The following is a 12127-nucleotide window of genomic DNA, read 5'->3' as shown; positions in this document are numbered from 1 at the left end:
GGCTAAGCGCACGTGGCGCAAAGCGCAAGGACCGGCGTGAGGGCGTGAGGATCCCGGTTCGAGCCCCCGGCTCCTCACCTGCAGGGGAGTCGCTTCACAGGCGGTGAAGCAGGTCTGCAGGTGTCTGCCTTTCTCTCCCCCCCTCTCCATTTCTCTCTGTCCTATCCAACAACGATGTCATTAATAACTACGACAATAAAAAACAATGGCAACAAAAGGGAAAAAAATAAATTTAAAAAACCCCTAAATTAAAAAAAAATTAAGATAGTGAGAAAGGAGACACCACAGTATGTCTCCACCACTTGTGGAAGCTTCCCTTGTGCAGGTGGTCTCATACGATGGCCAGCGGCTTGAACCCGGGTCCCTGCTACACTGCAAAGTGTAAGCTCTACTGGGTGGACTAGCTCCTGGACCCCCATCAAGGCTCTTCACCATCATCCTATAACCCAAGGGGAGTAAGTATGCTTTTCCTGGAAATGAATCACTTCCTGGGCTCTTCTGACTTTTACAAAGACATCGGTTAACGTTACATACTTATATTTTTGTGCATGTTGGCGACTGATCCTCTTTACAGAACAAATGTCAAACTTACTTCCTCAGTGTTTCAACTCTGAGTTTTCATACGAGGAGCAGTTTTACTCCACTTTAAGACAGATGTAACAGCCTCAAGTACTGATAAAATTCACCTGATGAGTAAACAGCCGGGCAATAAAGAACCAGCATGGCTGCTCAAGTAAACTCTGCACCCGAGCTGTGCCACTGCAAACGCCAACAGATCTGTTCTCAATACAGCAGAGTGCTGCTCACTCACTGAAAGGACCCAGCTGGGGGAGAATGTGTCCTGCAGATGGTCCAGTGTCCCAAGTCCTCATGATGAGCTCGTGTGTCAACAATTGTACTGTAAACCATTAACTCCTCAAGAAAAGTCATTAAAAAGAAAAACATGAATAAGACAGTCTCCAGGGATATCTGACTGGTGGTCAGTTACTGCTTTTATTCAGACCTGCGATATCTATCTCTAGCAAAGAAATGCTATATTCCAAGAGAAAATCATAATGAATTTAAAGTCATAGAAAGCAATAGCCCGCTTCCTATGTGTCTATCACTATGAAACAAGTAGCAACCTTAAGCTGAGAAAATAAGAGAAGCCGATCACATTTCATCTGCAGCACTAAGGAACTCTTCAGGGATGAATGCTGTTCATTTCAACGCCCGAGGACAGGGTGGGGTAGACAGCATAATGTTTGTTTTGTCTTTACCAGAGTACTACTCAGCTCTTATGGTGAGGTGAGGGATTGAACCTGGGACTTCAGAGCCTCAGGCATGAGAGTCGGTTTGCAAAACCATTATGTGGTTATTAGTTTATCAGCAAAACTGGCCTCTCAGGGCTGAGGCTCCAAAGCCCTAGGTTCAATCCCCTGCAGCATCATAAACCAGAGTTGAGCAGTGCTCCGGTAAGTAAATAAATAAACAAACAAACAAAAGAGAATAAAGGCAAAAGAAGAGCTAAGAGTCCTCCAGTTGTTAATAAACCAAGGAGGCTTCTGACAGCAGGCAATGAAGAAAGACTCCTGTGGGCGTTTGCCTTAGACTTCATCAGCGTGTCTACTTTAAAGTACCTGTGCCAAAGAGAGAGTTGCGAGAAAAGCTAGGAGAAACTTCTAGCAACCAGATGCACAGTCGCCAAAGGGTGTGAACAATCAAATCATGTAAAAACGCAAACGGTCAATTTACACGAAACATTCAACTTTAACCATAACATGCAAATTTAAAGAGACCACTTTCTGTGCACCAAACTGCTAAGAACATGTGTAAATAAAGAAAAATGTGGGGAAAAAAATTAACTCTAGCAAATGCTTAGGCAGTCTGGCAGTGGTAGCAACATTTAAAATGAGATGCCTGGGGCGGGGGTACATAGCACAATGGTTCTGCAAACAGACTCTCATGCCCAAGGCTCCAAAGTCTCAGGTTCAATTCACCGCACCACCTTAAGCCAGAGCTGAGCAGTGCTCCAGTAAAATAAATAAATAAAATCAATCAATCTAATAAAACAAGACTCCTTCTAGCACTCCTACTTTCGTAAGTTCCTCTTGGAGAAACAGCCGAGGCACACACATGACCACAGGAATACTAGCTGTCAAAGGCAAAAACGATAAAATACTTGGAATACCTAAAATGACTCACTTAGAGAAGTAGAATCATGCTAACATCCATACTAAGACATTTGACACAGCTTTAAGAAGAATACGGGCACATGTGGACGGATGTCCAGGGCACGCAGCTGTGTGACCAACAGCACCAACTGCAGAACCTCACGTGTGGAAAGTTCCCATTGGCGGCAGCCAAACGCGACTGTAACACCAGTGGAATCTTTGTTTGCTAAACTCAATTGAGCAGGGATAGAAAGTGGTCTGGGAGTTTAATCTGCCCCAGGGCCACTCTCTGGAGCTGTGGGGACCTGAAGGCAAGTGGTGAGGACTGTTTTCATTTTGCAACTTCTGGTTTTTATTAGGAAATAAGAAATGTTTATAATTTGAAAATGCCTAATAAAGAGGGGGCATTCTCTCAGAGAACTCTTCAAATGCTGTATTTGGTCACAGTGACACTTAGCAAGTACTTCAGCACTGCTGGGCAGTTTCTTGTTTAGCAAGCATTGCGAGCACCCTTCTTACCTCTTTAGGTGATAGATCTTGTGTGTAAACTGTCCTTTTTCTCCATCTTGTTCATAAGGTTCATTCTTTAGCACTTCAATTCCTTCTCCACCTCCTGTTTCATTCTTACTAGCTTCTGCGACAGAGTAAAGCTGCCCAACCTGGTACTGAAATTTCAAAGAGCAGAAAAGTCCAGTTAGACAGTAGTAATCACAAAAGTTTCCAATGCTAAAACATTACCACAGGCGAACAAACAAACAAGCAAGCAAACAGACTACAGCGACAGCAGAACACCAAATCCAGCTGCCCGGGAAGTGGCGGCGTGGGCAGTGCTGAGCCCTCCGTCTGAGGCCCCTGTCTATGCCGGCAGAGCTCGGGCCCGCAGAGCCTTGGTCAAGAAGAGCAACTGTGAGAGAATCCTATGGAAACAGCGGAAAAGCAGAGTAGCTAGAAGATGCTGACGCAGAACCGCACTTCCTACCATGGGCCTCGCTTTCCCGTTCTGACTTCCAATAGCTACTATCACCAGCTGCATTACCTGGGCCCTGTGCACGCGACATCTGCCACCTTGGGCTGTTTCAGATAAAGGGAGACAGAGAAACGAGAGACGCCGCTATCCAGAAGCCTCCCCTGGGCTGCACAGCCCGTGTGGGGTGCCGGCCTCACGCCTAGGCAGCACACGGGGCAAGTCAAGGCAGGGTCCGTGTCCCCCCCCACCCCCGCCTCATTTTCATTTCAAAGCCTTCTGAGGAGAGATGGCTGAGGTTGTCTGGGTGACAATACCAAGACTCAGAAAGATTTCGACAAGTTGGTTCAAGTATCTGGAAACCGCCCCAAAAAACAATAAAATAAGGTAACAAAGAACCAATGTCCCTTTCCACATTCAAGTCCAGACCACCAGGTGCGCTAGTAAAGAGCCGGTAAGGGTGCCTGGCGTGTGCCAAGTCCCTGAGGACCGTGGTGGCCGAGACGCCAGATGCCACCTGAGGTGTGGGCAGCGCTGGGCAGGCTGCACGGCCACTCCAGGCCTCTTCTGGCTGCTCCTTCAGCTCTGTCAGCTGGCACTTGTAGGTTATCAGTCAGCGTGCTCTGTCCCCCTTCCAACCCACTGCTTCCACCCTGCTGTCAGCTCTAGGAAGATCAGGAAGCCAAACGAGTGCAAAGTGTGTGCGGAGTCTAGCCGGCCCCAGACGGTGTCGGCACCGAGCCGCGCACCCCCGCTTTCTCAGCGGCCTGTCTGCCCTCGGCCTTGACTACATCTACACTCGGAGACTCGGGGTCTGAACAGGTGACGGTCCCTACATCTGAACTCTCGACGGGCCACGTCTGGAGTGCGGTTCTCACTGGAAAGCGACACCGCGTGCCTTAGCCAGACCAGCCGGTGAGGAAGCCCAGAGGGCCCGTCGTGTGAGACCCAATGACATGCTGGGAATGTCTGACCTCGTGGCCTCACCAGCGGAGAAGGCTTGAGACAGGAGCGAAAACGGCGGCTTCCTGGTGGGCGGGCGCTGGAGGAGAGCAAGTCTGGGCTAAAAGACAGCCTGGGCCGCCTCCAGCAGGAAGACTTCCCGCACTGCACAGTCGGCTAGACCAGTCTTTGGATCCTTCCAAATCCAGGCGGTCCAAGAGAAATGCACCGGAGACTAGTGAACTGGAGGGCGGGCGGCGGCATGGTCCGCAGCACGTACACGGCAGCAGCACGCGCAAGGGCTCGGGTGTCTTTCTTGCTCTCCCTCTCTACCTCTCCCTCCCCTCTCAATCTCTCTGTCTCTATCCAAAATAAATCAATAACACAGCTTTTAAAAGAAAAGCAAGTATCTGTAACAAACCGCCCTGTAATCGGTTACGTTAGTGGAAGGCAAAGAATGTCAATGAAAAGGACCTCCCAGTCGCCCTCTGGAGCGAAGCAGTGATCAGACAGTGCCGAGAGGAAGACTTACCTCCTGGACAGAACAGGGCAGAACCACACGGCTAAAAGACAAAAGGAAAGAGAACGTCACATGTAAGCATTTGGCTTCGGAAACACAGCTTCCACGCTGCAACTACCCATAACCCCGTGACAGCACAGCCGGCTGAGCACACGTCACCACAGAGCAAGGACTCTCACTTATGGAAGAGGGTCTTCACCATGACTCCGGGTCCAGCAAAAGTCAGAAAACACCATTTTTGGCTCTCGATTACCCCCTGCATTTAACTCTGTATTGTACCAGGACGCTGAAGACAGTCGGCATAGATTCTCATCAAGGGACAAAAGAGAACACGTCACTGCAATGTACAGACTACGAGATGTAACATTTGAAAGCTGGTTAGGTGGGGGCTGGGCGGTGGCACATCTGGTTAAGTGCATACAGTACCAAGTGGAAGGACCCAGCTTCGAGTCCCTGGCTCCACACCTGCAGGAGGGATGCACATAAGTTGTGAAGCAGGTCTGCAGATGTCTTTCGAACCTCCCCTCTCAATTTCTCTCTGTCCTGTCCAATAAAAAGGGTGTTAAAAAAAAAAAAAGCCAGCAGGAACGCGGATTTGTAGGAGTAACTGAAGTACAGGATGTGAGAGCGACCTGGCTGGGACAGCTGTCACCCCAGTGATCGCCAGGGTCGCGTCCCTTCCAAAGCTGCGCGCTCGCTCGAAGAGGACGACCGGCCTTCCCCGAGTAGCGGCGGCGGCCAGTCTTTAGTCAGAGTGGCTGCGCTCCCTGCTAGGACCTCCAAACAAGCTCTCAGGGAACTCTAGTACGAGAAGGCAAGTCTCAAGGCAGTCACCCTGATTTTCGTTGTACAGACAAGTCAACTTTGCACTTTCTCACTCCCCTGCAGCTGGATTCCCCAACTCTTCCTCCAGCCCTACTCTCCTTCAACAGCTGTCTGAACATTCATTTTTGCCCCACACCACATAAAACAGAGCTGGACTCTGTTGGGGTTAAGACAACAGGTTGGGGTCGGGCGGTAGCGCAGCGGGTTAAGCGCACGCAGCGGGTTGAGCGCACGTAGCGCAAAGCGCAGGGACCGGCGTAAGGACCCCGATTCGAACCCCCGGCTCCCCACCTGCAGGGGAGTCGCTTCACAGGCGGTGAAGCAGGTCTGCAGGTGTCTGTCTTTCCCTCCCCCTCTGTCTTCCCCTCCTCTCTCCATTTCTCTCTTTCCTGTCCAACAACAACGACAACATCATCAACAACAAGGCTACAACAGCAAGGGCAACAAAAAACAAAGGGGGAAATGGCCTCCAGGAGCAGTGAATTCATGGTGCAGGCACTGAGTCCCAGCAATAACCCTGGAGGCAAATAAATAAATAAAAAGAAAGACAGAAAGACGGACAACAGGCTGGCCCGAGGTTTGTGGCTTCGAGGCTATGCTGGCTAAGTCATCCCGGGGGCCACACCCTCCACACCAGTGGCTCTGACCGGCCCAAGACAGACAGCCCCCAGCTGAGCAGAGGTACTCACGGCGGCTGGGAACCCACCCTCCTGACCACGGCATCCGCCCCTGCGCTGTGGGGCATCTGCTGAACAAGGACCGCTGGACACTACAGCTTCCTCGGAGCAAGCCCACCTCTCTCCTCCGCCTAGTGGAAGGTCTCCCAGCCAACCCTCCAACACGGAGAGCCCACAGCGCCGCGCGACCACTCAGCACGTGTACCAGTCTAGCCTGCGCCCTGTGGCGGCCGCTCAGACAAGCTGCCCGACAGGGGTCCCTTCCAAGCCACGGACCCCCCTTCCCTCTACAACTGCCTGGCGCTTTCTGACCTCTTACTCTCAACCCGAGCCGCCGTGAAGTGTGTTGGACCGGTGAGGCAGGAAGGACCCGCAGGTCGCCCCCAAAGTTGATGGCGCGCCTGCAGCCAGCCTCAACAGGTGACCTGTGGGCAGACACCGGCGACGAGCGAGGGCGCCAGCAGACAGCTATCCCGCAGGCCACGCACTGCAGCCCATGAGGTCCGGGACCCCCTGCACCCCCTAAAAAAGGGCGAATCGAAGATCGGGCCAGGGCGGCTGCTGTGCGGTACGGCCACGCTTATAAAGCCGCAGCGGCAGTAAGAGGAGCAAAGGCTTGACCGGGGCCAGGCCAAGCAGCAGGGCTGCCGAGGGGCGGGAGGAACGGGAAGAGGAAAAGGCCCCCAAGTGTCACAGGGGGACCGCTCTCAGCGACAGAGTCCCTCCCCGTCTCTACGTGACGAGATTTTCAGGGCGACTTTATTCCCCAAAATGAAAGCGAAAGAGTAAGAAAGACACTCAGGGGATGAGTCAAGACGCCGCTCTGAGATCGGACGGAGGAAGCAACGGGCCCCGCTTACTTATCCCCCCTACAGGTCCTCCAGCCGGGTTCCAACTTCTGGAGCCGTCTGGAAAACCTCAAACTCCCAGGAGCACTCTCCCAGCGAACTGGTTGAACGGAATGAATGGGCCACCCGGCAAAGTCAAGTCTAAGCGTGTCCAAAACAGAGCTTTCTGAAGACAGCAAGCATTCGCCCAAGGAGCTGCAGTTCACCCACACTGCACAGAGGTCCGGCCTAGTCACTGCTCTTGGCCAGGAGCAATCTGGGAATGCCGACGGTGCTCGAGCCTCAGATCTGTTGTGGATACTGGGAAAACTCAAATAAAAAACAGGACCTTGTGATCCGGGACGTGGCGCAGTGGAGAAAGCACTGGACTCTCAAGCATGAGGTCCCGAGTTTGATCCCCGGCAGCACATGCGCCAGGGTGACGTCTGGTTCTTTCTCTCTCCTTTCTCATTACTAAATAAATAAATTGGGGGTCGGGCGGTGGCGCAGCGGGTTAAGCGCACGTGGCGCAAAGCGCAAGGACGGGCCTAAGGATCCCAGTTCGAGCCCCCGTCTCCCCACCTGCAGGGGAGTCGCTTCACAGGCGGCGAAGCAGGTCTGCGGGTGTCTGTCTTTCTCTCCCCCCCTCTGTCTTCCCCTCCTCTCTCCATGTCTCTCTGTCCTGTCCAACAACGACGACATCAATCAACAATAACAACAATTATAACAATAAAACAAGGACAACCAAAGGGAATCAATCAATAAATGAAACCTTACCACACACACACACACACACACACACAGGCCCTCATCCCCAGCAGCCGAGAGGAACGACGTCTAGGGGACAGACACCAGAAACGTTCCCGGGAGCCCGGCGTGTGCGGTGGTGGCCGGGAAGGGGGGCCCTGCCTTCCGGGAGCAAAGCGGTCAGACCCCAGGCCCGGCCACTACGTGCTGGACGCGGGAAGTGCACTTCCTTCTGTCGGCTTCCTCCGTTTGTCCTGACGTTTGTCCTGACGCGGGGGCCAGGACACCTGCACGGGTGTGGGGGGGGGGGGCCGGTCTGCTGGGGTCCCTAGTGGGGGCGGCCGCCGAGCCAGGAGGGGGGGCAGCCGGGCTCTGCAAACACCGTCCGCCTGAGAGCTGGGCGGGCCCTGGTGAGCGAGAGAGAGAGAGAAGAAAAGAGAGAGAGAAAGAGAGAGAGAAAGAATAAAAGTAAATAGACAGACAGATACGGGCCGGGTGGCGGCGTTGCAGGGCCCAAGGAGCCCCAGGTTCGAGCCCCGGCCCCACCTGCAGGGGGGGAGCTCTGCGAGCGGTCAAGCGGGGCTGCGGGTGTCTCTCTGTCTCTTTCCCTCCCTGTCTCTCCCTTCCGCTCGATTTCTGTCTCTACCCAGTAGGTAAAAATAATAATAAAAAACTTTTTAAAGAGAAAGAGAGAAAAGGAGAGAGAGAGAGAGAGAGAGAGAGGCAGAGCGCGCGCGCCCCGCGGCTGCAGTGGTGTGCGCGGTGCAAGGCGGAGGGGCCGGGTGCGGTTTTAAGCCTGAGGGGAGAGGCGGCCACCCGGCCAGGCGAGGGGTGCGGGGACAGGGGGTGGACAGGGTGGTCGAGGGGATGCAGGGAGGTGTGGTGGGTGCGGGGAGGAGGTGCGGGGAGGGGTGCGGGCAGGTGCGGGGAGGGGTGCGGGGCAAGGTGCGGAGCAAGGTGCGGGGATGGGCGCGGGCACGGTGCGGGGCAAGGTGCGGGGCAAGGTGCGGGGAGGGGCGCGGGCACGGTGCGGGGCAAGGTGCGGGGCAAGGTGCGGGGAGGGGCGCGGGCACGGTGCGGGGCACGGTGCGGGGCAAGGTGCGGGGAGGGGCGCGGGCACGGTGCGGGGCAAGGTGCGGGGATGGGCGCGGGCACGGTGCGGGGCAAGGTGCGGGGAGGGGCGCGGGCACGGTGCGGGGCAAGGTGCGGGGATGGGCGCGGCACGGTGCGGGGCAAGGTGCGGGGAGGGGCGCGGGCACGGTGCGGGGCAAGGTGCGGGGAGGGGCGCGGGCACGGTGCGGGGCAAGGTGCGGGGAGGGGCGAGGGCACGGTGTGGGGCAAGGTGCGGGGAGGGGCGCGGGCACGGTGCGGGGCAAGGTGCGGGGATGGGCGCGGGCACGGTGCGGGGAGGGGCGCGGGCACGGTGCGGGGCAAGGTGCGGGGATGGGCGCGGGCACGGTGCGGGGCAAGGTGCGGGGATGGGCGCGGGCACGGTGCGGTGTGGGTGTGGGGCAAGGAGCGGGGGGCCGCGGGGAGGCCGGAGGCGCAGGCCGGTGCACACAGCGCTCCCGCGGCCACCCCCGGGCTGCCTGCCGCGATCGTGCTCGGACCCCGGGCCGGCGGGGACCAGGCCCGCGTGGGGTGAGGGGCTGCCGCGCCCCCGCGCCCTCCGCGCCTTCCCCGCCGCGCGCGGCATCCCGGGAGGGCGGCCTGTTGCCCCGGCAACGCCCCGGGGGAGCGGGGGGCGCGCGGCCGAGGGAGCCGGCGCCCGGCGGCGGGGGCGCGGGGCGGGTTTGCCGGCCTGGTGGCGCCCTCCGCGATCGCCCCGCACGCCGCATCCGGGGATGGCCGGCCGCCGCAGGCCCGGGGGACCCCGCCGCGCGCTCTGCGCCCCACTCACAATTCCTTGATCAGCACCATCTTCCCGGAACCCCTCACAGCTGCCGCCGCCGCTACCGCCGCTCCTCACCGCGTCTGCGCGGCCCCGCCTTCCTGCTTCCCGGGTGCCCACGGCGCCTGCGCGCTCGCACGCTTCCGCCGCGACGCGTGACGTCATCACGCGCGAGGAGACAGCCCCGCCCCCCGGCCGCGCCCCACCCAAGGCGCGTGGAGCTTCCAGCGCGCCTGCGCGCGGGGCTGACCGCGTGCATCTCCCACTGCGCCTGCGCCGGCCTCGCGCGTTCAGTCGCCAGTCCCTGCGGCTCCTCCCATGGTGGCCGGGCGCCTTCCGGGTCTCCGCCCGCTTCGCCCACGCCGGCACGGTCTCCGTGCGTCGCCGGGCACCCCGGGAGCGCGCTCGACAGCGGAGGAAGGAAGCCAGCCCGCCTTCCGGACGGGCGCCATCGGACCACTCGGCACCTCTGGGAGGTCGCGACGCCGCAGACGCTGAGTCCCCGCTGGCGACACCCCCGACCCCTGACACTGTCCCCCAGACCCCTGACACTGTCCCCCAGACCCGGACACTGTCCCCCAGACCTGGACACTGTCCCTCAGACCCTGACACTGTGTCCCAGACCCCTGACACTGTCCCTCAGACCCTGACACTGTCCCCAAGACCCGGACACTGTCCCCCAGACCCTGACACTGTCCTCCAGACCCCTGACACTGTCCCTCAGACCCTGACACTGTCCCCCAGACCCCTGACATTGTCCCCCAGACCCTCACACTGTCCCTCAGACCCGGACACTGTCCCCCAGACCCTGACACTGTGTCCCAGACCACTGACATTGTCCCCCAGACCCTCACACTGTCCCCCAGACTCGGACACTGTCCCCCAGACCCAGACACTGTCCCCCAGACCCAGACACTGTGTCCCAGACCCCTGACACTGTCCCCCAGACCCTGACACTGTCCCTCAGACCCTGACACTGTCCCTCAACCCTGACACTGTGTCCCAGACCCTGACACTGTGTCCCAGACCGCTGACACTGTGTCCCAGACCCTGACACTGTCCCTCAGACCCTGACACTGTCCCCCAGACCCTGACACTGTCCCCCAGACCCTGACACTGTCCCCCAGACCCGGACACTGTCCCTCAGACCCTGACACTGTGTCCCAGACCCCTGACATTGTCCCCCAGACCCTCACACTGTCCCCCAGACCCGGACACTGTCCCCCAGACCCAGACACTGTCCCCCAGGCCCCTGACACTGTCCCCCAGACCCTGACACTGTCCCCAAGACCCGGACACTGTCCCCCAGACCCTGACACTGTCCCCCAGACCACTGACATTGTCCCCCAGACCCGGACACTGTCTCCAAGACCCGGACACTGTCCCCCAGACCCGGACACTGTGTCCCAGACCCCTGACACTGTCCCCCAGACCCTGACACTGTCCCTCAGACCCTGACACTGTCCCCAAGACCCGGACACTGTCCCCCAGACCCTGACACTGTCCCCCAGACCCTGACACTGTCCCCCAGACCCTGACACTGTCCCCCAGACCTGGACACTGTCCCTCAGACCCTGACACTGTGTCCCAGACCACTGACACTGTCCCCCAGACCCTGTCCCCCAGACCCTGACACTGTCCCCCAGACCCGGACACTGTCCCCCAGACCCTGACACTGTCCTCCAGACCCCTGACACTGTCCCTCAGACCCTGACACTGTCCCCAAGACCCGGACACTGTCCCCCAGACCCTGACACTGTCCCCCAGACCCTGACACTGTCCTCCAGACCCCTGACACTGTCCCCCAGACCCTGACACTGTTCCCCAGACCCGGACACTGTCCCTCAGACCCTGACACTGTGTCCCAGACCACTGACATTGTCCCCCAGACCCTCACACTGTCCCCCAGACTCGGACACTGTCCCCCAGACCCAGACACTGTCCCCCAGACCCTGACACTGTGTCCCAGACCCCTGACACTGTCCCCCAGACCCTGACACTGTCCCTCAGACCCTGACACTGTGTCCCAGACCCTGACACTGTGTCCCAGACCGCTGACACTGTGTCCCAGACCCTGACACTGTCCCTCAGACCCTGACACTGTCCCCCAGACCCTGACACTGTCCCCCAGGCCCTGACACTGTCCCCCAGACCCTGACACTGTCCCCCAGACCCGGACACTGTCCCTCAGACCCTGACACTGTGTCCCAGACCCTGACACTGTGTCCCAGACCCCTGACACTGTCCCCCAGACCCTGACACTGTCCCTCAGACCCTGACACTGTCCCTCAACCCTGACACTGTGTCCCAGACCCTGACACTGTGTCCCAGACCGCTGACACTGTGTCCCAGACCCTGACACTGTCCCCCAGACCCTGACACTGTCCCCCAGACCCTGACACTGTCCCCCAGACCCGGACACTGTCCCTCAGACCCTGACACTGTGTCCCAGACCCCTGACATTGTCCCCCAGACCCTCACACTGTCCCCCAGACCCGGACACTGTCCCCCAGACCCAGACACTGTCCCCCAGGCCCCTGACACTGTCCCCCAGACCCTGACACTGTCCCCAAGACCCGGA

At 58.3% G+C, this 12127-nt stretch overlaps 1 protein-coding gene across 2 annotated transcripts in view; it reads right to left on the bottom strand.

Moving 5' to 3' along the window:
• PITPNB (phosphatidylinositol transfer protein beta) overlaps positions 1-9692 on the bottom strand; it is a 47715-nt gene extending 38023 nt beyond the window's left edge. For both annotated transcript variants that reach the window (XM_007529602.3, XM_016191074.2), the window contains exons 1-3: positions 9556-9692; positions 4592-4622; positions 2673-2818 (exon numbers count right to left, since the gene is read on the bottom strand). In XM_007529602.3, coding sequence (XP_007529664.1) covers positions 2673-2818; positions 4592-4622; positions 9556-9575 — 197 coding nt within the window. In that variant the 5' untranslated portion in view covers positions 9576-9692. The remainder of the gene's footprint in view (positions 1-2672; positions 2819-4591; positions 4623-9555) is intronic.
• Between the last annotated feature and the right edge of the window lie 2435 nt (positions 9693-12127).

This window comes from Erinaceus europaeus, chromosome 6 (assembly GCF_950295315.1).
Source record: "Erinaceus europaeus chromosome 6, mEriEur2.1, whole genome shotgun sequence".
Classification (NCBI taxonomy): Eukaryota; Metazoa; Chordata; class Mammalia; order Eulipotyphla; family Erinaceidae; genus Erinaceus; species Erinaceus europaeus.
Note: the sequence above shows the minus strand (reverse complement) of the source record. Positions and strands in the feature narration are given on the sequence as shown.